The following is a 25,702-nucleotide window of genomic DNA, read 5'->3' on the forward strand; positions in this document are numbered from 1 at the left end:
TTCAACATGCATTTAGTACACAATCCAAACGTTTCAATATTATACATGTGAATTCATAAGTGGCTTAGTCTTTGGAATATGTTTATTATAGACTCAATTTCACCAATGGTTCATTAATAAACTTTTCTCAGGAATAAAATCAGCCTCTATAGTGTTTAATTTGAACACATTATTAAAATGTCCTTCTTCCTTGTTTCTTTTCATTCATCTTTCTTTCTTTCTCTTACTTTCTTTCTTCCCTCCCTTCTCTTCTTTCATAACATTTTTCTTTCCTTTTTTCTTTCCTGCATTCCTTCCCTCTCATGCTTTATTTCCTTCTTTCTTTCCTTCTTTTGATCCTTTCCTTCTTTCTTACCATCATTCTTCTTTTTTCCACTTTTCTTCTTTCATTCCTTCTTTTTGGCTTTCTTTCCTTCTTTCTTTCTTTCCTTATTTTGTTCCTGTCCATTTTCTTTCTTTCCTTCCATCTTCCCTTCTTTCTTTTCTTTCTTCTTTCATTTATTCTTCCTTCCTTCTTTCTCTCCTGCTTTCTTTCCAGCTTTACTTTATTCTTTCTTTATAATTTCCATTTTCCTGCTTACTTTCCTTCTTTCTATCTTGCTGTCTTTCCTTCTTCTGATCTTTCTTGCCTTCTGTCCTTTCGTCTTTCTGTCTCTCCTTCTTTCTTTTCTTCCTTTCTTATTGTTTTCTTCTTTTTTCCATTGTTCCTTTCTTTCGTTCCTTTTTTTCGTTCCATTTCCTTATTTTCTTGTTTATTTCCATCTTTCTTTCTTTCAAAGGTAATGTGAGTTTTTTGAGACAAAAAAACAATTTTGCTTTTAGATAACTTTTTTTTAGTTCCTAAACAATAACATTTTGCAAAGACGATGACAAAGCAAAAGAGGAATTGCCTTCAGGCTGGTGGATGACGCCCGATCTATTGGCTTTCCTGATGCTTGTTTCTGATGGTTTGGGGTATGGGTGGGTTTATTGCATTGAATCAATAATTTCTGTTAAGGCACAAGTATCCTGTAAGCAATCTCCTACTTCCTCCCCTCTCTTTTCTTCCTTTCCTTCTTTCATTTCTTTTCTTGACACCCTTCACATGTATTTTACTTGTTGCATTTTGTCTCACAGAAAGTAATGCTGCAAAGAAAATAATTCATAGCCAGAAGTACAAAACTATTTCTTGGTTGCAAACACTCTGATTCGGATTTTGAAACAGCAAAAACATTGTTTGCCATATACAAAAGCCACTTTAGGAGTCAGTAAAGTTTTATCAACTTCTAAAAATAGTTGCTTCTGTTAATGACAGTTTTCTTTTTCTTTAAAGTAATCACAGGGATGGTGGTCTGCTCACCCTGTGATTTTAGTGAGTCAGAGTAAGTCCCAGTTTGTGTCCAACCTAATTAACAATGCATTTTGCGACCAGACGAACTGTACACCTGGTCCTTAGTACCATGCAGAATTTTAGGCAATTATTTTCACGTGGGGTAAGGATGTACTTTTTGGTCTCTTTTGGTGGAGTCTTTTTGATAAATGTACTGTATTGCAGCAGTTATATAGTGGTTCGTAACCCTTTTGTGGGAGTACCACAGTACAATATTGGACAGGTAATATGCGACACCGTGGTGGAACATGTGGTTGGCAGTTTTGTATTCGTTGTGATACTATGTGGGAAATGCATGAGTGACCAGGGTGTTACTCTTATCTTGTATTAGTGCACAGCGCAAAGCAGTGTGATGAAGGGGGAGATGAGAGAAAGATGCGCAAATTATAACAGTAACTAGCAGTTATAATTTTCACTTCTGCTCCCTTGCATGATTAACAGTATATGTCATGCTTTCAGCTCATATCCCATGCTGACTGCAGTGTTTGGGTCAACTGCTCTGTTAGGTTTGTCAACGTGGTAGGAGCACCCCCAGAAAACTTGAAATAGTTTAGATGGAGAATTTAACATAAAGGGGCCTTTCCAATGTGTTGCTTCTGGCATCATTTGTGGTATTTTTAAAAACTAACTGCCACATACCTACTATGCTTTCATAAGGTGACGTTATTGGCCAGCATCTCCACTCAAAAAATGGTTTCAGCACCACTGCTACCCATTTAGCTTTTTCATGCAGGTATACTGCTTACTGTTGCACAGAAACACTGCATGTGTGAGGAAAGTAGTGGAAAATGAATCAAGGTTAGCAAATTGAGCAGAAACTACACAACCTTTAAGGGCTCAGACTTCACACCTACACAGCCAAAAGAAGCCAGCTTTTCATACAGGGGTTCACGCTCATATATGCATGAATGTTGTCAACAGAAATATTTTAAAGCAATAAATAAAAAAGATGAATTGCCATTCCTGCCCCCACCATCTCCCCACCATCTTTTCCTTCCTTCACCACTTCAAAATTGGTGTGTTTTGTGCACTTTCCAACACTGCACCACTTAGATCTGGTGGATTTAGCTGTAACTTTAGAAGGTTTGTGAATGCTTAGAGTTAAGACTCTATCTGCGTTCATCCTTACTCCTCTATTCTGTGTCACTGCTACAGAAAACCTGCATATGTGGAAGGAACAAACCTCACTGTTAAGACCCAGGAGCAGGTTGTACGTGTAATTGCCCAACAGTTCCCATGCAGGTCATAATTGCACATGGGAATGACATTGTGACTTGGCTCCGAGTCCTAGGAAAACTCTTTATGTAGTAAGGACTGAAGCAAAATCTGTTTGCTAAATGCCTTTTAATGCAAGCAGTTCAAAATGTGAAAAATTGAACTGGCGCAACATTTAACTATTGAAAATTTTATTTTATATGGATCAGTTTTGGAACACGAACGCACAAAAAGCCAACATTTGTGACACTCTGTTTAGTTGTCACTATGATGTCCCAAAAACCTTTTGGGCCTGGTCAAAAGACAGACTGCATGATCTTGTTTGAAAATAAACTGGTTCTTCAACATTCTGACCTTAATAGGAGGCTCTATAAAAGTACAATAGAGGTGGTTGGTTGATTCTGCATGTTTGCTTACACAGTTTCTTAGTTACAAAGCACAGTTGTTTCTGCTCACCATACACAATACTGAGCCACACAGTGCATGCATCCTTGTGAGTTCCCGTCAGCTGCTTTAGACATTTCCAAATGCAGATGACGTGAAAAAGGCAGGTTGAAAAAGAGGATCCCTTTCAACTGAATGCAAGTCTTTTTCCCAAAGGTTGCTTGCTTTTCATCATTCAGAATCAAGAGGTTTTAATGTACTTAGTACTTCATTGTAGTTTCAAATTTTTGCTGGTGATATGAATATTTCCTCACATATAACACAAGTTGTGCAGCCTGCGGGACAGTGATAAAGGCACATGTTAAAGTAGAATCCCCCTACTATGGGTCATGCTTGTGCTTTATTAAACTTTTCAAATAAATAAATATAAGACCATAAATATATTAAAATAAGACCAGCAACGATGGTGGAGATGCTGAGGTCGTGGGAATACTCCTCAAGAGACTAAGGCTCTTTGGACCGCCACATTTCTAGTTGGAAATAGATCAGCACTATTCCAGACAAATCAGGACAAATTCACAGGCAATGAGAGGACCCAAAGAAAGCTCCTCTGAGGTAAAGATGTTTAACAGAAAAATTATTTGAATTTAGCAAAATATCTTAGTTGGTGAGTATGGAGCCATACAATCTGAACATCAAACCTGTCTTACTCGCACCACTGCATTGTGGGATCTTCAGTAAACAACTGAAACACCTTGTGCCAGATACTCTTAAATGTAAAAAGATGTGAACACTTATTAACAGCTAACTTAGGGTATTGAGCACTATGTAACCAAACAGATCTTTCAGAACTATTTGTCTGAATCTTGATGAATATGATGTCAGGTGAGCCGCACAGTAAATTCATAACTTCATGATGCCCAATAATATTTCATGACCTGTCCGCATTGGATTATTATGCTTTAGCACATGAAAACATGAGCACTCTACAAATAAATAATGCTTTGTCTTACTACATTTGTGCTTATCATTCATTGTGCTTTGTCTTACCATGTTTGTGCTTCATTCATTGTGACCCAGCGATACGGTAGGTGAAGTAACAAACATGTACAGATAATTCTGTGACCCAGCGATACGGTAGGTGAAGTAACTAACATATACAGATAATTCACCAATACACACCTTAAATGGCTTAAAACTAAACTGCAGAAAAAAGAAAGAGCACTGTATGCTCACCTTGAGCCCCACTGGAAACCTGATTTAAACAGGGAAAAGGAGGATTGGTAGGGTGCTAGGGTATTTAGACATGGCATTGCTGGTTGCAAAGTTGGGAATTGTGTGGAGGAAACTTAAGCCAACCAATCCCACTTATAAATTCCTCAAACTCAAGACAATATTTTTAAAACTTACTTTCCTGCTGCTCTTTGCCTAGGAACTTGAACAGTTTGTACTTTACCCTATTGCATGCCGCTCCAGAAGTCTCTGGACTGGAATTGTTAGTTTTCCAAGAAACCGCTTGATGATAGGCCGACTCTTGGCAAATTTATCTTTTATTTCAATTTCCAGGACGTCTGTGAGAAGTGCAACAAATGCATACCGCTGTAAAAAAACAAAATAATCGACATGTTTGTATTTGTGTGATATAAATGAAGCAAAGACGATGGTAATTTAATTAGTTACATATTCACTTAAAAGGCTGGCTGTATGTGGTTTTTATGTGCTACTTCGAAAGCTGTCCTTTTAAGTCACTTTCAAAATGAAACCTAAACTCGGGCCATCAGCTTCATTTACTACAAAGTCAAGAATATAGCAACACTGACACCTCTCACTTTTCACAGTCTAAGTTAGATTGGGTATCACCCCTCCTTGAAAGCTGCTTTTTCAAACAGATCCTGGTTCCAGACATGCAAGTCAGAAGCTTTTGCCTGATGGAAAGTGCAGCTCGAAATTAAATAGGCATATACTTTTGGAAACCGAGAAAACAAAATATTTATCATCGATATTTAGAAATATGTAACAGGAGAAAAACTCAAACTGCCCGGGGCCTCGGACAGGGGGGCCTTCTTCAGGAGCAAACGTTCAGGAAAATGCAATCTAAGGGATAAAACTCTCCTTGTGCAGGCAAATCAGCATACGTTCATTAAAATAATTGAAAACAATCAAGTGCGAGTTGAAGCCTGTGATGAAACCACGCACATGGAAGTCAAAAGAACATGCACCCTTAATTGTGGAAAATGTGAAAAACGAAAACAACATACTTTCAGGTCAATTTCCACAATATATCTGTTTGGAAAGTTGATATATATAATTTAGGCTGCTCTGCAATTCAATAGAGTATTTTATTACTGTACAACTAAGCGTATCTCTTATGTAGATAAGCATGGCCATTTTGCCTTTTCCTCACTAAGGGGTCAATTAAGATGGCGGACGGATCGCCACCGCCATGCAGGCGATCCGTCCGCCATCCCTGCTCGTCCGCCACCTTTGTTCCCCCTGCCATATTACGATGGCGGGGGGGACCGTGGCGGAGGGGAAGACCGTCCGCCGCTTTTCCCGCTGCGGTCGCCTTGCGACCACGGCGGAAACGCTCTAATATGGGGGCGGTGTCTATCAGACACCGCCAGCCATATTAGGATGTGCTGGGGGATATGCCTTTCTGTGGCGGCATTGCCGCCACGAAAAGGCATACATTTTTCCGCAAGGACACTTTATGGTATATACAACATTTTGTAGACCCCTGAGGAAGGGTCCTTGGAGTCACCCACAATGCATTGGGTTGTCAAATTTATGGTTTATATTCAATTGGAAGTCCACGCAATACTTCTTGGAGTTGATTAAAAATTGATTGTTGTTTGGAAATAAAGAAGATATGAAGCATTGAAAAGAAATGGCTTACGATCCTCATTGAAAATTTGGTATTTTAAATATTGACAAGGAACCCTAGAGATTTCATTGAAAAAGTGAGCCCTCTCATCGGGGAAGGGTTCACCTGACCGGACCACAATTATTGTTACAGTCATCAAACATGTAAGCAGTTTAAGAACAACTGGCCTGTACACAGCCTTTCCCAAGAGCAGATTCAATGCCCTTTACATCCAAAAACACAAAAGTACACCAAATGAGAAGTTAATCCCAAGTGTTCTCTTACGTGCAAGTAAAATGTACTCCGCAATCTGTAATCATAGGCTCATTTGTTTATGTGATACATAGTGAGAATCTCTATGCAACGAAGAGCAAGGAAAGAAAAGACATGAAAAAGGGGTACATTGAATAAACAAAATTAATGATGGAAAACTGATAACAGCAGAGAACTGGAGCTCGGCATAGCATTTTGGTAAACACACAGGCAGTGAAAAGCAGAGACTGATGATGCAGATCAGAAGTGACTTTCAACTCTCTGGGGCTGAGGTAGTTGAAGAGTGGTCTCCATGGCCACACGCGAGCAGTGACGGTTCCTTCGCTAAGGTGGAGGAGTGTCGCCACACTGCTTTGTGGCAGCTTTGCGTGGTGGGGTGGGGCTGCTCTGCTCTCAGAGCTGGGGGAGGAGTGGTGGGCACTCTTTACATGTTCTCCATCCAGGCTGCATTACAGCCTTGGTGGAGAACATGCTTAGGCTCCCATTGCCTGTCTGAGCGCTAAACCACGGTGCTCAGACCAATCGCAACGCTGCATTGCGATTGGCTTAGGAGAGCTTGGAGCTTCCTGTCCTGGCAGAGCCCGACGCGGAGGAAAGACTTGCGATAAGGTATGTTCTAACACCTCTTTAGCTACCGACTCACCACCCACGATCCATGCCAGCCGCCACTGCACACGAGTACTCAGAGAAGTAACTGTAAGATGGAGCACTGACTTCTAGGTAATGTGCAGGGTACATTTATGCCAAATAGACACATACAAACACTTTAGGGCTCTTGAGGACTGCCTTAGATATAATTTCTTTATTTTATTTTTTATAAATTGCTTTTACACACACATGCGAATGATTGTAGCATCACAGTAATAAACACATACACATGTTCGGGGTGATTGAAATATTTGGTAGAAAATTGTCAACTTCTCACTGCAGCTTTCAAGAGTCCTATGAAAGCCACACATCGAACTATAACATAAACATTTTTTAAAAATTCTCAGCTCACATCCATTGATAAATGTGTTCACAGATGATGATGGACTGAGTAATCTTAATGCACTTATTCAGCTCCAAGCACCCACAGGAAAAGTAAATGGATGTTCAAACTGAGCGATAATCAATTTTACTCTTATCATACTCTACCAAGGGGCCTTCCTGTTGCTTTTTATGTCTTGGCTAAAATAACATATGTACTGTTTGTTGCAAGACTCACTGTTAGCTTATAGTGGGCTTAGAGAGCGTCCATTACTTACTATTGGTAGGCTGTATTGTCACTCTCATTTGCTTGCTTCTTATTTGTTAACTTCTTTGGGCTTTACTTCCTCTTCTTTTATTGGCATCCTACTGTGGAGCATGGCTGAATAACTTGTGCCCTTCCACTGATCATGTTCTGGGAGCTGTGGTGTCTTGTAAAAAAAGAACGCTGGAACTCTTTTGGTTCCCACTGTATGCCGTGGGCCTGTGACGTAAGTGTTGGAGGGATCAGTTTAAGGCAGGCTTAAAATGTTGAGTTCTGACTTACACGCAGCGGAATAAAGATGGGTAAAACTACTCTCTGTGTGTGGCATACTTTTTGGTGAGTGCCTAAGCTGGCAGGACGCTACAACTGGTGACGAGATAGGGGATCCAATGACCAGACACAGAAAGCACTCCTCCAGAAAGTTTGCTGCGGTCCAGCAAACTGCTTGTGTGTGCCACATTTGCTGTAGTTGAAGTGTACAATCAATGCTGGCATAGGTGGAGTCTCAGAGCAACACCACCCTTATAAAACGCTTGAAGATAAAGAAAGCGACATTGAAATTCTACATGTCGGTGGCCAGGAATTGAAGGAAACATCAGCAAATAAAAGGTACTACGCCATTATGCAAATGAGTGCCATATGCTAATGGAGTAAAGATCGCTAAAGGCGGATGCAGAGGGGTTACATAAGCAGCATTCAATGATATTTCAGCACAAATCAAATTGAAAATCATGTGCTACAAAGCCGAACAAAATTCATAACATTATCTGCTTTCATGAACTAGAAGAATGCAAGTTTTATCTACTTATCAAAACCATTAACCAATCATCGTGCCGCAACGTGCAGCAGAGTGACCCTAGAAGGGGGTCCAGGGTTGTGCGTGTGGAGTGGTCCCCAGAAGAAGCAACCCACCACCAAAGCTACAGCACAGGGGCCCAGAACAACTTCCCAGACATTCATCAAGTAAAGAGCCCCAATGAAGAGCATAGGCAAGCTACAAAAGGAAAAAGTTGTTAAGGCCGACCTCGCAGCAAGCACATCACAAGGCACTATAGAAACTCTGCCTGATCAAGTTCCACACGAAGCGCCAGAGAGACCACTACTGTCCACCAATTATATACATGTGCTGCATTCTTAAAACTGTCAACTGCATTTGATACCGCCAAAAACACAATATTGGCAATAGATGGACTGCATGGATTGAGACTTTTGAAGATTTCAAAGATGCAATACATTAAAAAGATGATAAAAAGATTGTAAAGTATCTGAGGAACATGGCTGTAATGGAGTGAAAGACGCCATAAAAAATATACCACAAAAAGGTGGTGACGTACGAACAAATCAAAACAGCCTTGAATGTCAAGTTTAATGCTGTGCCAAATGTGGATTACAAAAGATTCATACTCAGTCAAGAATGCCAGAGACCAGGTGAAACCATTGATGAATTTGTTGAGAGTTGATGTTTTGTGAAGCATTGCGGGTTCAATGAGTTTAACAATGAGGAAGCTACTCCTCAGAGTAATAGATGAATGTCTGTCAGATTCCTTTTGACGTAGAATGCTGAAGGAAACTCTGAGCTTGGAACATATCCTCAAGGCTGCTCGTGCTGAAGAGCATGCTGATTGTCAAGCAACTGAAAATTAAAAAAAGAATGTCCTACAGATGAGGATTGTCATTTCCACATGAAGCTAAATGTTCTACCATTTGACAAACATGCCTCGGCTGTGGTAAAGCGAACCATTTTGTGACAACTTCCAGGGCAAAGAGAAAATGTAAGTGCATCACAAAGCGAAGACATAGTATCTGACCGAACTCTACCTCTGCGACGTTCCACGTGCTCCCACAAGGCCAGGCAGTCACACCAACTGAGGCAAATCGACACCTAACGAAGACGATCATTGTCTAAATCATCAACAAAGTGTTCATCAGACTCAGTTTCCAGTGAAAGTGGCAATTATAATTGTGAGATGTTGATGTTTACCTCAGAAAGGCATACGCATGAGAGACTGGTCAAACGTGAGGAAAATTCCCAAGAAAAATTGACAAGAAGCACCAAACACATTCATTGTCCGTAGAGCACAGTAAAAATAAATGGGTTTGTGATACCAATTGCAATTGATAGTGGTGAGTCGATAAATATCATGCCTGAGGAGAAGTAACAAGAACTGTCTCCGTTACCACAACCTACTAAGTCAAAGGCAAAAGTATACGCGTTGGCTGCTTCAATGCCTTAAAGAGTCAAGGATCCTTTGTAGTCATAAGGAAATACAAGAAAATGTGGTATGAGCACCAATTCATGTACTTCAGGGAACAGCCTGTTTGCTGAGTTTTAATACTGCGACTGATATGGGACTAATATCAGTGAACCATAATATGAAGGCTCATCATGAAATAATGTCAACATCCTTCATTATTTCATGGACTCAAAATAATGAAAGTGTCACAAATACATGAGGATGTTCAACCTGTTGCTCAAAGACACAGACAAGTTGTGTTTCATTTGCAGGATGCTGTTGAAAAAGAACTTAATTCATTACTTAAACATGACATAATTGAATGTTCCACTGGTCCGACACCGTGGGTTTCTCCCATTGTAGTAGTGCCCAAAAGGAACAATGAAGGAGCAGTACACATATGCTTTGGCATGCATCAGGCCAACAAGGCTATTGAGAGAGAGAGACATCCCAGTCCGCTCATTGCCAATATGATAACTCAACCCAATGGTGCAATATTCTTCACTCGACTTGACTTAAATAAAGGATACCACCAATTGGAGCTTGAAGACAAATCCAGGCACATTAAAACTTTATCTGCGCATCTTGGTTTGTTTCGCTATGATGCGGCCGGGTTCCACGATCTAGATTTACTCTGGAACCCCTGGTCGATAGCTCTTTGTTCCCTGCTTAAATGTGTGGAGGGGAGAAAATTGTTTGCCAATCTTATATCACAATTCCAATGAACCATCATCGAATCCTGATTCTAAGTTTTAGTTGAGGAAACAATCCTAAGATCTAGAGATAACACCACCTACAGAGTTTTGGAGATCAACAGACTCGATTTGCCTGACCTTAAGATGGTTGCCAAGCTGCACTCTCCTTAGTATCCTACCACCCTCACCAGATCCACCAGCCCGTCTCTGGACTCTAGACTTTTGGTCCCTTCCTGATTCTCATCTTTTTCTGGCGGAGTCCAAAATGTATGACCGATTCCCGGTGGAGCTGCCGCGACAGCTATAGGGGAGACAGGCTCTGGCACAACACTATGACCGTCACCTACCCAGCCGGACCTCGGACTTATGTCTTGTCTCTTTGTCCGCTGCTGACTCTTGGTCCCTTCCTCATTCTCATTTTTATCCAGCGGAGTCAGAAATGTATGACCCATTCCCGGTGGAGCTGCCCCAACAGATATAGGGGAGACAGGCTCTGGCACACCGCTATGGCCTTCACCTACCCAACGGGACCTCTGACTTTTTTTTTTGCAGAGTTTTATATAGCGCAAACTAGACCCGAACTGAATCAGGTATCAGAGCGCTTTACATAGCACCAGTTACGTTACATGAGGACACGCATTCATTTTAGGCACGGGGACATTAAGTGATTTGCCCAGAATCACAGGAGGTTTTTTGGCGTTGTTACCGAGACTCGAACACAGATCCCCAGGTCCGAGGTCGAGCGCCCTAGCCGTTAGGCCAACTCCTCTTATGTGGGTATGACTTATGTCTCCTATCTTTCTCCGCTGCTTACTCCCTCCCTTGAACTCCCTGCTCTTTTTCTTTTTTACCCCCTCTTGTCTGTGGATCTTGTTGTTCATGGTCGCTAATAACTCCTGTATTGAGACTTAGTCTTTTGGCCAATGCCCGATGGAGCTACCTGATAGCTATAGAGGAGATGGCCCCCTTGGCCGTCACCTACCTAGTTGGACTTTGGGTAGACCTTCCTTCATCTCGCCTTCGCATTCTCCATCCCACACCTTTACCCTACCCCCTCTATGCTCCATTTTTTTGTCCCCTATGCTTTTTAAATGTTTTCCAGTTGAGACCCTGCTATTTGGCCAATGCCCGGTGGAGCTACCTGATAGATATAGAGGAGATGGGCTGTGGACTTTCCCCTCTGCCCTCACCCACCCAGCCGGACTTTGGGCAGACTCTCCCTCGTCTCTCCACTCTATTTCCCTCCTACCCCTTTACCCTACACCCTCTCCCTCCTAAAAATCCATTTATCTCGTCTTTACGCTCTTGAAATGTTTTTCTAGCAATTGATGTAATTTTGTAACTTTGTGGAACCCTATGTAAACCGCTCTGATACCTCCGGGTCTAGCCAGTGCTATATATAACTCAAATAAATAAATAAATGAATAAATAGATATTACAAGGCCAAAAACAACTGAACATACAGACATCTCAATATGACGGTATAGAAGTGCATTGGAACTAATACAAAAGCGAAATCTACGGGTAAAGTTGAGTCTATGAAGCATACAAAGAACGACCAGTTCTAGAATCAGGACGCAGACTATCACTGCACCAACATCAAGAGTCTTTTTCATTGGAGGCTCATGAGTAAAAAGCATTGGTCTGTCCCTAAACTACCACTTAAGTGACAACTATACTTAGCATTTCCCCAGGCAAGTTCAGGAATAGGTGTCAGCGCATGAAGACTTCCTAAGACGTGCACTCACCTTGAATGGGTCAAGTAGCATAAAGCTAAAGGAGCTCGTTCTAAGATGCTCCTTTCCCTCTGCAGATCTCGCCGAAATTCCCTGGAGTCTGCCCCTAACCCCAACACCAAAATCATAGGACACACCCATCGTCACATCATGCAATCGTCCCATCCAGCTAGACACCTCCTTGTAGGTAACTTTCCATGTGGTTGCGATGTTCCCAGCCATGGCTCAATGACCTTGATTCCGAGGCCATCTCCAATGAGAAATAACACTGTCCCACATTATCAGCACCTCTTGTCCAAATGTATCCTCTCATCCCTAAGCCTAGCTCCTAAAACAATTCTAACTAAGATACATTTCTCCACCTGCAACAGAAACGTGAGAAAGAAAAGATTCTGCATACACATGAATATTATGAACAACTCTATAGAACCAGGGACAATTTACACATGAGGCCTACAAATTCGGCTAACATAAGAATCAATATGAAACTTCATTAACCATACGTATACATGAACATTATTACTGTGCACATTTAAATCAGTGCGTTACATGACAGTGAATTAGTTTCTCATTAGTCACCAGTAAAATAAAAACATTAAGGCTTCATCATGTAGAACACAAATCCCTATCATTTCACTTTACACATTATTACCTTACACATTCTAATAACCAAATGTTAACAGGACAAAGGATTATATGAAGGTGCAAACTACTCGTGAATATGAATGAATGAATGAATGGCGTTTTTATACCGCGCAAAACTTAGCCCCAAGGGGCATCAAGGCGCACAACGAACAGACATGGAAAGTCCAAACTCCAGATAACTAGACCAAGGCCATTGGGAGAGCAAGAATCTAATATGCTTGAGAAAAAAGCCAGGTTTTAAGAAGTTTTTTAAAAATTGCCAAGGAGGATTGACTGGTAAGCTCAAGGGGAAGGGAGTTCCACAATTTGGGAGCCAAGATGGAAAAGGCTCTACCTCCCCATCTAACCTTAGCAAACCTAGGGACTGCCAGCCTATTCTTTGAAGATGAACGAAGCGTTCTAGTGGGGGTGTAGGCACACAGAAGAGATCTAATGCTTTCAGATCCTGAGCCATGAATAGCACCATGGGCCAGACAAAGAATTTTGAAGGAGATCCTAGATCTCCATGTGCAAGCCATGATATTGTCTAAATTAGACTATGCTAGCTCTCTTTTTCTTGGAGTCAACCAGGCTGAACTCTCTCGTCTCCAACGTGTCCAGAACGCTGCCGCCAGGGCCCTGGTTGGTTTACCCAAATTCTGCTCAGCTAGGAAAACCATTTATAATCTCCATTGGCTTCCGGTGGCACAGAGGATAAAGTTTAAATCATTGACCTTGACATTTAAAATTCTTAAATTGTCATCCCCTCAGATTCTGGAGCATCTTATTTCCCCTTATGTTCCAACTCGCTCTCTGAGGTCCTCTGCTCTCCACCTTACCATAGTGCCCCGCTTTAAGAGATCCAGGATTGGCGGACGCTCTTTCCGAGTTCTTGCCGCCAAACTATGGAATTCCCTGCCTGTTCACATTCGTGCTATCGATGGGCTCCTTGCCTTTAGGAAGGCTGTTAAAACCTTTCTTTTCCCCTTAGCCCCTTAGTTCTGCTGTGTTGTGTTTTGTCTCTCACCTTGTCCGGTTTTATGTTCTGTACTAGCGCCAGGACGCCCCTTTGTTGGGGCATCTGTGCGCTATATAAATCCGGATAACATAACATAACATAACATAACATAACATAACATAACAGATGGAATCGGAAGCCAGTGAAGGTCCCTTCTGGCCTTTGTTGCAGACGTCCTCCTAGGAAGGCTTAGGACCAATCTGGCTGCAGCATTTTGCACCATTTGAAGGCGATGGATAGAGCCCTTATTGATGCCACCATAAAGGGCATTACAGTAATCTAGCCTCGATAGTACTAGGCCAGCTGTTGCTTGTTTCCGGGCTGCCAAGGACAGGTAAGGGGCAATTTTCTTTAAGATTCTGATGGTGCCACAGCATGTAGACACTGTCCTATTTACCTGGGGGTCGAAGGAAAGGGCGGGATCAATTTGTACTCCAAGGTTCTTAGCAATAGGAGTGGGAGTCGGGCAATCTCCCAGGGATGGAGGCCACCAGTCCTTTGACCAGAGATCTTGGCTCCCTCCGAAGACCATAACTTCGGTTTTTTCACCGTTCAGTTTTAAGAAATTACATGTCATCCAATTGGAGACTGCCTCCATGCAAGCTCTGAACTTGGAGGCGATCTCACAAATTGGCTGGGTGATGGATACCAAGATCTGTGTATCGTCAGCATATGACAGCACGTCCAGGCCAAAGGATCTTACCACCTGTGCAAGTGGGGTAACATAGATGTTAAACAGTAAAGGGCTCAATGAAGAGCCCTGGGGAACCCCACATTGCACCTTTTGGGGATCGGAGAGGAAGTTGCCCATTTTTACTCTCTGCTCCCTGTGATGAATAAAGGAGGAGAGCAAACTGAGGGCAGAGCCTCCTAATCCGATATCCTTGAGCCTGGAGATCAGTATTGACGGGGACAAGGTGTCAAACGCTGCTGTGAGATCTAATAACACAAGCAGCGAAGGATGTCCCTTGTCAACCTCAGATCCAATTTTGTTTGTCACAACAGTGAGGGCAGACTCAGTGCTGTGAGCTGATCGAAAGCCGTGCTGGGAGCTATCAAGAATGTTGGAATTTTCAATATAAGTGGACAGATGTTGATTTATGTGAGATTCCAGAATCTTGGCTGGGGCCGGGAGTAAAGAAATAGGACGGTAATTCTTCAAAATCCCTGGGTCTAAGGAGGGTTTTTTAAGCAAAGGCCTAACAATAGCGGTTTTCCAGGGAGAGGGAAAGATACCCTCTTGGATCGCCAAGTTCATAACTTCCAATAGCGGAGGAAGCACCGACCCTCTGCAAGTTTTTAAGATTTTTAACGGGCAGGGGTCAAGAGGCGAGCATGACATTTGTGGCATCAAGTAACAAATTGAGGTCTTCTATAGATAAAGAGGGAAAACATGTAAGTGAAGGTTTCAACGAAACATCAGTCTTTCCATTTCTATCATGGATTGAGAGGGAGGATTCTGGTGCCTTAGCGTTAAGCTCTTGATTTCTAATTTCGAGCACACTATAGATATCGGCAATCTTATCATGGAAAAAACTCGCTAAGCTGTTACAGAGTTCCTGAGTTTCGATGGTAGGGTCAGCCGGTTTGGGTGCCGAGAGAGTGTCGATAATGTTAAAAAGGTCTCTAGGAGATTTTAAGGATGTAGTCAGGTTAGTGAAATAGTGCCTTTTTTCTTCCATTATCGCTTTCTTATAATCTCTAAGAAGGGATTTATGCAGGGCTTTCCCCTGTGGATCAGGATGAGCAATCCAGGACCTTTCTTGTTGCCGGCATTTCTGACGCATGGTTTTTAGGCGGTCAGAAAACCAAGGTTGAGAGGGGCTCTTTCGGGCTGAGTAATGCCGTTTGGCCGGGGCAAGAGAGTCCATAGCAATAGTTAGGGCATTAAAAAGATCAGAAGCAGCCCTGTTTGGATCCTCCAGAGAAGGACACCTAAGATCGTTCATAAAAGGTGAAAGAGTATTATCATTTATAATTTTATAGTTCCTTCTAGTGGACCAAATATCAGTCTTTAGTTTGTTGCCTGGGTTGGAATTTACTTTAAGAAGAAAGGGAACTGCCAGATGATCAGACCAGGAGAGAGGAATAGGGGTGTCAGTCCTAAGTCTGGCATCATTAGAAAAAATGCTGTCAAGCGTATGAGAGGCCAGATGTGTAGGGCCATTGACCAGTTGGTGCAGTCCACATGCAGCTAGACCATCTATAAGTCCTCGCCTGTCCTTTGAATCTGTGGCCTCTAGATGGAAATTAAAATCACCAAGAATGGTAAAATGGGGCCTGTCAACATAGGGCTCAATGAGTTTGAGAATTTCGTAGGGAAAAGTCGTTTTCGGGCCAGGGGGTCTATAACAGAGAATTCCAGAGAAAGACTCAGAAGGGAGAAAGGTAATGGAAAAATACATTGCCTCAAAGGTGTCTGATGGTAAAGAGAGAGACTTGGTACAACAAGTAAAGATGTCTCTAAACAAGATTCCCAGCCCACCACCCCTACACCTTGTCCTATTAAGTCTGGACAGGGAATAGCCCTCAGAACTGCGTCCACGAGATCTGGGCCAGCGGTTTCAGAGCCCCAGGTTTCGGTGATTAAAACCCAGGGTGGTTTGTTCTGGGAAACAAAATCGTTGAAAGCGACATTATTTCGCACCAGAGATCTAGCATTTAACAGCAGGCCTGCCTCATTTAGAGAGGTAAGAGCGGGCAGCTGATTTCCAATTGTGGCAGGATTTTTATGACGAGGATAACGAGGGCGCCTGGAATGTAAAGTCCTTTTACAACAGGGAATAGTAGCCAAGTCATCTGGAGATAAACTAAAATGGCATGAACTTGGCACAGGTCTGAGAGCCAGAAGAGTAGAATAAGAGTACAACTCACAATTACCATGGAGGGGGAAGCGAGGTCCAGCCCGTCTGGCCCCTGGCGCATCCTCAGCGCGGACGGGCGCAGACGGGCTTAACTTAGGCGCAACTTCGGTGCACATTCGATGGGCGCATTCGCTGGGCGCAAAAAGAATTGCCTCTCTTAAATATGGCCGCTTCAGGAGCCTGGCGTCCCACCTGACCAGGATTCAACCAATCGGCTCGGGGAGCAGCTGTTCGCCTCCGCGCCCTCCACACAATCGGGAAACACCCGTGGTGGACCAGGGCACACGGCGATTAGATTATGCTTGGCAAGGTAAGAAGCCAAATGTGCTTTAAGAAGTGAAATTCGATCTAATTAAAATGCGGCGAAAATTTGTTTAAAATGACAATTTTAAAAGCAGTACAATCAGGTATTTAGTCATGAAGCACAAAACACGTTATGCAAGCAATCCCAAGCGCATATTAGTCATGCACTGGGAGTAAGGACCATCCGAACAATACTACTTGCCCCTCTTAAATATGGCCGCTTCAGGAGCCTGGCGTCCCACCTGTCCAGGATTCAACCAATCGGCTCGGGGAGCGGCTGTTCGCCTCCGCGCCCTCCACACAATCGGGAAACACCCGTGGTGGACCAGGGCACACGGCGATTAGATTAGATTATGCTTGGCAAGGTAAGAAGCCAAATGTGCTTTAATGCACCCCTAAAATATATATAATGCACCCCTAAAAATTAAAGAGCACAATTGCGCTCTATCAGCTATAAGCGATTGAGTTTTGGTGTACCCTCTGCTGCAGAACTTTTCCAATATGTCATTCGATGTGTCATACAGCCTGCATTAAATGCATTTAACTATAGTGATGACATATTAGTTTTCGGAGCCACACAGAAAGAACATGATAAGGCTCTCTAGCAAGTATATCATTTGATGACCAATGCAAGCTTAACTTTGAATGCTAACAAATGTGAATTGCACAAGAAAAGCTTGAAATTCTTTGTCCATGTCTTTTCTAATGTGGGTTTGAACCCTGATCCAGCAAAAGTGCAAACATTGTCTATTCAAAATTTCCCGCAAGACATGAAAACAAGTTACTTACCTGTAACTTTGGTTCCCCAGTATTGGTAACTTTCATAGATTCCCATGCTTTGTATCATTCCCCGTCGTCGGAATGGGAGTCTCGGTAACAAAAATACCATAGCTGTAGGTACAAAAGACCAAGGAAAAAGGCCTAGGCCTCATTCCCTTTTGTAGCATATCACCCTCTTTGTGTAAAAGAGACCAAACTCAGGCCTCAGCCAATCAGAAGTGCCTCACCCCTTAGAACCTTCCTGAAGGAACCTCAGAGCCTCAGATTTTCGTAACCGTTGTGTACTTAGACACCATATCTGTTGTAGGCTGAGCTTTCCTCGGGGAGGTGGGCGGGCGCATGGGAATCTATGAAAGTTACCAATACTGGGGAACCGAAGTTGCAGGTAAGTAACTTGTTTTCTTACCCCAGTATTGGAACTTTCATAGATTCCCATGCTTTGTATCAGAGTAGCAAGCAGTTAGTAACAGAACCACATTTTGCATCATCACCAATAGCAATAGGCAACATGACATAAAGATACAAAATGTGAAAGACGGAAGGTGGGAAAGAAAGGAAAGCTCACCACTCATTGGAAGAGGTTCCTCAGGACAGCCTGTCATACTGCCACATCACCTTGTTGTAGGGATTCCAAGCAGTAATGTCTGGTAAAGTTATGAACGCTGCTCCAGGTAGCAGCTCTGCAAATTTCTTTGATCTGTACCCCTGCGAAGAGGGCTGTAGAAGAAGCCACAGATCTCGTAGAATGCGCTCGAACCTTTCCAGTCAGAGGTTTTCCTGCAGCAGTGTGACAATGCAGAATGGCCCTCGTGATCCATCTGGAAATGCCCTGCTTGGAAAGAGGAAGGCCCTTGCTTGGACCTCCGAAGGCAACAAATAACTGAGAGGATTTCCGAAAACTCTTAGTACGCTCAAAGTAGAATTTCAAACACCGTTGCACATCGAGCGAATGTAATGCGCTCTCTGCCGGTGTAGCCGGTTGAGGAAAGTACGCCTTCAAAATGACCGGCTCATTTAAATGGAAGTCCGAGGGAACTTTAGGCATAAACCTCGGGTTAGTTCTCATGATGACAGTGTTTCTCTTGAATTGAAGAAAAGGTTCTTGGATAGTCAAGGCTTGTAATTCACCAACACGCCTAGCCGACGTGAGAGCGAGGAGGAGAGCCAATTTCCATGAAAGGTATTTCATGTCAGAACGATGGATTGGTTCAAACGGGCCCTTCATGAGTTGAGAAAGGACTAGATTCAGATGCCATGTCGGAGGCGGTGGTCTCACTGGTGGATAAACTCTGAACAATCCCTTTAGAAATTGTTTGACAATTCTGGATGACCACAAGGAGGGTCCAGAGTCCGTCCTCTTGAACCTCGACATTGCCGCCAAGTGGACTCTAATTGATGAATGGGCTAGTCCCGATTTGGCCAAGGACAGCAGATAAGGAAGGACCTGATGAGGCTTGGAAGCGAAAGGATCAATGCCTTCTTTCTTGCACCAGCAACAGAATCTCTTCCACTTAAGGCGGTAAGTCTTGTTCGTAGAAGGAGCTCTTGCCTGAGAAAGGACCTCCTTAATCTCACTAGAAATGGGCAGGTTCATAAATTCTCGCTGCTCAGGAGCCATGCAGTCAGGTGTAGGGACTGCGGATCCGGGTGCCAAACTTATCCCTCGGACATCGTGAGGAGATCTGGAAGAACCTCCAAAGGAAGAGGTGGGGCTATTGAGAGCAGATGGAGTTCCGTAAACCAGAACTGCCAAGCAGGGGCTATAAGGATCATCCTGCACGGCTCCACCTTGATCTTCTTGATGAGTCGTGGGATCAGAGGTATGGGAGGAAAGGCGTAGACAAATGTCCTCGACCATGCTATCGAAAACGCACTCCCCAGAGAGTCTCGATGGGGAAGCCTGCTTGCATAAGACCGGCATTTCTTGTTGGTCGGGGTTGCAAAAAGATCGATCTCTGGTCTGCCCCACTGGCTGAAGACCTCCTCCAAGACTCTCTGATTCAATTCCCATTCGTGGCTGACTGAGGATGACCTGCTCAGTCTGTCGGCGTTTTCGTTGAGGAAGCCTGGTAAGTGTTCTGCTCTTAGCGAAACCCTCTGAAGGATCGCCCATTCCCAGATCTGCTGAGCTTCTTGCGACAATGGACGAGATCTGGTTCCCCCTTCCTTGTTCACATAGTGCATGGCCGTGGTGTTGTCCGTCCTGATAAGCACATTAAACCTTGCAGGCGAGGAAGAAAAGCTTGCAGAGCCAGTCGTTTTGCCCGTAGCTCTAACAGGTTGATGTGGAGGCGTTTCTCCTGGGGCGACCAATGACCGCTGACATGCAGGTCTTTAATCACTGCCCCCCAACCCTCCAACAACGCGTCCGTTGTTATCACCTGCGGAGACGGGTCGCTTGCGAAGGATAGACCTTGGGACAAGTTGTCTTGATTTGTCCACCATAAAGCTGCTTCCTTCATGCTTGGAGTGATCACCACTCTGTCTTCGTATGAACCGTGGACCTGCTGCCACTGGTTGTCTAGTTGCTCCTGCAGAGGGCGCATCCTTAGTCTGCAATGGGGAATTAGAGGGATACACGATGAAATCACCCCCAGCAGAGACTTGCAGCGGCGAACTGAAATACACTTTTTTGTGCGCAAGTCCTGAGCCAGGGTTCGTAATTTGTCTCTCCTTTCCTGAGTAGGGAAGGCTTTTGAGAGCTTGGAATCCAAGATGGCTCCCAGGAAGCGAGCCTTCCTGGACGGGAGCAGGGAAGATTTCTCGTTGTTCAGAGTGAGCCCCAGATTCTGAAACAAATTGGTACAAGCTTGAACAGCCTCCAGCGCTGCCTCTCTGGACGGAGCCTTCAGTAACCAGTCGTCCAGGTAGGGGAAGACCTGGAAATGGTTCCTTGGCAGGAAAGCTGCTACTGGCGCCAGCACCTTTGTGAAAATTCTTGGGACTGAACGGAGTCCAAAGGGTAAGACCCTGACCTGAAAATTGCTCTTGGCTACTGTGAATCGCAGAAACCTTCTGTGTGCTGGGTGAATTGGAACGTGGAAATACGCATCTTCGAGATCGAGCGTGGCCATGAAATCCCCCGGGTTGATGAGCTTCAAGATGTCCTGGAGAGAGACCATCCGGAAGGACAGGGAGATGAGATAGGTGTTTAGCTCCCTGAGGTCTAAAATGGGGCACCACTTTTTTTGCGTTTTCTTCACCAGGAAGAACCTGGAATAAAATCCTTGTCCCCTTTGGTTTGCAGGGACCGGCTCTATCGCTCCTTTCCGGAGCATCTGTTGGACCTCGAGCCGCAGGAGACGCTGGTGTTTCGATGGAATGGCTGCCAGGGGCTTGGGTGGAGGGACTTGCGTGAATTCCAGGATATGTCCTTTCCGAATGATGTTTAGCACCCAACGGTCCGATGTTATCCTGGACCAGTTGTGAAGGTATTTGGTGACCCTGCCTCCAACTGATGATCTCTTGAAGGAGGGTCCAGTAGGAAGAGCCAGGAGGCCGCTATTGGCGTTTGGACGAATCTCATCCTCGTCCAGCCTGTTTCCCCTTATTGTAAGGCCTGGAGTAGTTGGTAGACTGGCCTTGCCGCTGTTGATAAGGCTGACGGTATTGCTGGGAACCTGAGCCCGTGGTGGAATAGCGTTGCTGTTGGTGATAGGATCCTCTGTAGTTACCACCTCTACCTCGAGATCCTTTAGAAGGAGACTTTCTGTATTGAAGGGTCCCCAAGGACCTGGCAGTGTCTGTGTCCTTTTTTATGTCCAGAAAAGTGTCGTCAACAAGCTTGCCAAATAATGCTTCCCCATCAAAGGGAAGATCCAGGACCTTGTTTTGAATTTCAGGCCTAAACCAAGTAGCTTTCAGCCACCCTTGGCGGCGGAGGACTGCCGCCCCAGCCAAAGAACGGAATGCCGTTGTCGCAATATCCATTGCGCAGTCAATGATTTCCATCGACGTTGCTTCTCCCTCCTGTAAGATTTTCTTTGCCTCAGTCGTAGATTCCGGAGGCAGCTGGTCAAGGTATGGAGCGACATCACACCAAAGCTGGCGGTCGTATCTACCCATGATTGCCAGGGCATTTGCCGCTCGTACCAGCAAACTTGCCATCGACGAGAATCTCTTCCCCACATTATCCAACCTCCGCCCTTCCTTGTCCGGAGGAGTTGTTAAGGGAGCAGAGGGGTTACGGGATTTCCTCTGCGCAGCTTGCGAGATCACAGAGTCTGGTCTGGGATGACCCATTAAGGCTGCCGGGCCATCAACTGGTGCTTTGTATTTTTTCTCTAGACGCGGTAGCACCGGAACCACCGTCGCCGGGTTCTTCATGGCTTTTAGGCCCTCCTTCCACACATGATCCACAATAGGAATGGACCTAGTTGACTTCATAAAAGGCTCTTTGAAATCGTATAAAAAGCACTCTGTGGCAACTTTAGGCATGGCTAATTTGAATCTCGCAGCGGCTCTCTCCATCAGCTGATGGAAGCCTCCAATGTCTGCAGGCGGGGAATCCGCAGGCTCTGGGACTGGCGATGCTGGATCCGGAATGATATATTCGTCATATTCGGTATCGGGAATAGAGCCATGATCCTATTGCTGACCCTCATCCGAGGAATCATCATGGACGTCTTGAAACCCAGAGGACTCATGATGGATGGACATTTGAGGCCGAGGGGAAACTGGAGCTGGAGTGGAAGGCGTCACGAATGAGGCTGACATCTCTGCAGGAGTTACTGGCGTTGACGGAGCCGGAGTAGGCATACTCGCCTTAGATTTATAGTCCTGCAGCATCTTATGCAGATCTTGGAGAAACAAAGATGGCACTGAAAGCATTTCCAGCTCAGCATGATGTTGTGACTGGGCCGACTGATGATGGCTGTTAGACCTGACACCTTTTGGCGTGGTTCTTCCCCCATCTTTTTGCCTCGGACTCATGTGTTCTGATGCTGTGCTGGATTTCGTTTTTGCTGATTTAGATGTTTTGGACACTCTGCCACTGCTGATCAGTGTCAGAGTGTAAGTGCTCCTTCTGTAAATTGTGATATTGATTGAGTATACCTAATTGGCATATTTGTATCACCACGAAGTCCCTAGTAGAGGGCACTGTGTGTGCCAGGGCTGGTGATGACAAATGCTACTAGTGGGCCTGCAGCGCAGATTGCGCCACCCACATGGGTAGTTTTAAAAGGTGACTCAGGCCTGCCAGCGCAGGGCCTGTGTGCAGTCAGTGACTGCCATGTCAGCCTGGCCAGTGTCCCCACTGGCTAGGCCTAATCCTTCCCTGTCTGTGCACATCAGTCACCCCTATGGAAGGCTCAAGGTACCCCCCTGGGCAGGGTGCAGTGTATGGATAAGGTAGAGCGTGTGCTAGTGCAGGTACTATGCTCTGGTAGTGGGCTACAGCCATTTTGTGTGCTCACTGCTGTAAGGCTATCTTGCTCCATAGAGTAACATGGAGGGGGGCTGGGCCCATGTGATACCAGCCTATCTCCCCATAGGAACAAGATGGGACATAAGTGAAAGATATCCCTGGACTCAGAATTTAATGACACATCTTTTAGTGAAGGGTGTTTTTAAATCCTGGGTTGGAGAATAGCCCTTTTAGAAAGTGGCTGTTCTCTTGTCTAAACCTTTCTGTGTGCCTGGGTTTGTGGAATGTCTGCCTGGTCTGGATGTGACAGGAAGGGGCTGCAGAGCCCCAGAGGAGAGGGTCGGAGCCATCCCGGGGATGAAAGGGCACATCTGCCTGCTTGGGAGGAGGGAGGAAGGAATGCCAGATAAGTGCTGGGCTGTGCCTGCCTACCTCCCCCACATTAGCTCTCTCCTGGTGGTCAACTGACCCCACTGGCCCTGAAGCTGACAGGAAGAAGAAAGCCAGAGACACCTCAGTGCTCCGCAACCCCCAGAACTGGTTTAGACTGGACCCAGGGCCTCCATGCACAAAGAACTTCAAAGACATTGGGGGGTATAAGGAAAGGACCCCTGTCTGCAGAGGATTAGATTCTGAAATTCTGCAAGCAAGAAGGAACCCTCGCTGGAAGGAGGACAGCTAGAGAACTGAAGGAAGACTGCCTTGCTGTGTGCTCTAAGGGCTGACTTGTTCTGCTGTCCACCTGGAAGCTAAGGAGAAGAAAGGGACTTTGCTGTGTGCTGTGACCCTGCCTACTTGAAACTGCCAAGACTCTGCTGTGTGCTGTGTCTACAACTGAATCTCCAAGGGCCTGAGAAGAGCTGGCCTCCTGCTGGGAACCCAGGGCTAAAGGTTCCTAAAGCTATCCCAGGAAACAGCTGCAAAATCGTGCTGTTGGGACCCGGGACGCGTGGTGCTGGACTGCGGAGCGTGAGGAGGAGATCGGTGTGCTCATCGGCACATTAATCGTGAGGGTTGGAGGCTTGTGGAGCCTCCCCTCGTGAAATCTGCTCCCAGGTGGTGGCAAGGTCGAGAGGGGGGTCTAGTTCCGACCAGCGCCCTTTAAAACCCTTTGCCGCCAAATCACCGTCGCAGCCCGGGGCCAGGATCACCCCTGGAAGTTGCTGTTCGTGACCAGGAGCGGCCGCGGCGAAGAACGAAGCCGCCGCGACCCCATTGGCTGAGGGAGCCGAGCCCCCTCACTAACGCCGCGACGGGATTGGCCCGCGCGGCGCAGCGTCATCAGGTGTGGTGTGCCGTGATTGGCTGAGCCCGCGGAGCGTCATCGGCGAGGCCGCGCTGCCATTCGTTGGCGGCCTCGCGCTCAGAGGGGCTCGACTGAGGGCCGCGACCGGATTGGCTGCCTCCGCTGAAGCTGCAGGAGGTGCCTCAGGATTCCCCAAAATCACCGCCGGGACCGGGGAAGAGGTCCGACCCCGCCGAGGGACCTGGAAGCGTCCCGCACCCCTGGCCCGCCGTCCCTCCATCAGGTGAGCTTCACCGCCTCCCCCGCCGCTCGTTGGATTGTCGAGAGCGGGCGGGAGAGGAAAGGGGACCGGCCGGGGCGGGGACGCGTGCAGTCTGCACGGCTGGTGCGCAGTGGTGCGCCTGTGATCAAGGAAGACGCGAGGCTGCCCCGGGGACGAGAAAGAGTCCCCTGGGCCTCGCGAGGGAGTGTCTGACAGCGCCTGAAGCCCATAAATATCAGTACACGTGGGCCTGGTGTTGACTTCGTTTTGAGAGCGAAGTGCATAGAAATCAGGGGCATATTTTTGAGGCCTGATTTAAGAGACTAGAGACTATTTTTATTTTTATGCTGAGAACTGCCTATTTACAAGACCTACTAAGAATTAAGTGCAACCTTGTTCTAAATGAAGTGTTTAACGTGCAACCTTTAAGTTAGAAATGCTATGTGTTTTAAAGAAGTGATTATCATGCAACTGCTTCATTTACATGCTGAAACTAGATAAAGTTATATTTTATATATACTTACCTGTGTGGTCTCAGTTGTGGTGGATTGGGAATTGCTGTTGTGTTAAGTGCAAATGTTATCCACATTGTCTCCGAGTTTAGCCTAGACTGCTCGCGCCATGCTACCTAGAGGGTGAGCAGGGGTTATCTCAGAGGGTTATTCCGTCGCCCTGACCGGAACTAGGGGTCCCTACTTGGGCCAAGGTACTTACCTTTGCCAACCAGAGACTCCCGGTTCTAACATTGGTGGCTCGCGGTGCGGATTTTGAACTAATGATTGCACTTGACCTGCAGTGATTTCTTGTACATCACTAGTCTAGTTTAGCGGAACAGGTTGCGCAGGATTTTTTCTTTTTGGTGAAACCTTTTTAGTTGAAAAGGGGTAGGAGGTAACATGTCTCAGACCGCGCAAAGCATGAATGCAGAAGGGGAAGTGGAATTTGAAAGCCAGGGGTTGCTCACCTATAACAAGGAGCAACTGAGAAAATTCTGCAGACAGCTTGAATGCCCAGTAAGGGGCGGCGCAAATAAGGAAGAGCTACGGACAGCTCTGAGGGCCTGGTGGGAGGCCAAACATGGTGTCCCAGAAGCTACTATTGAAGAGGGTGGCGCACAGGAGATTGGGTTTTTGCCCAGTGAATTGCCAGTGGCGAAGCCAGCGTCTAGGGCCGGCAGCACCCACTCCAGTAGGATTATTTCTCCAGAGGAGTTGGAGGAGAATCAGAGAGCTAG

At 45.4% G+C, this 25,702-nt stretch overlaps 1 protein-coding gene across 4 annotated transcripts in view; it reads right to left on the reverse strand.

The window, feature by feature from the left end:
• The window catches only part of HECW2 (HECT, C2 and WW domain containing E3 ubiquitin protein ligase 2), a 1,154,081-nt gene that overhangs the window by 455,934 nt on the left and 672,445 nt on the right, over window positions 1-25,702 (reverse strand). For all 4 annotated transcript variants that reach the window (XM_078680421.1, XM_078680420.1, XM_078680424.1 and 1 more), the window contains one exon: window positions 4,425-4,567. In XM_078680421.1, the coding sequence (XP_078536547.1) occupies window positions 4,425-4,567 (143 nt within the window). The remainder of the gene's footprint in view (window positions 1-4,424; window positions 4,568-25,702) is intronic.

This window comes from Lissotriton helveticus, chromosome 3_1 (assembly GCF_964261635.1).
Source record: "Lissotriton helveticus chromosome 3_1, aLisHel1.1, whole genome shotgun sequence".
NCBI classification, from domain to species: domain Eukaryota; kingdom Metazoa; phylum Chordata; class Amphibia; order Caudata; family Salamandridae; genus Lissotriton; species Lissotriton helveticus.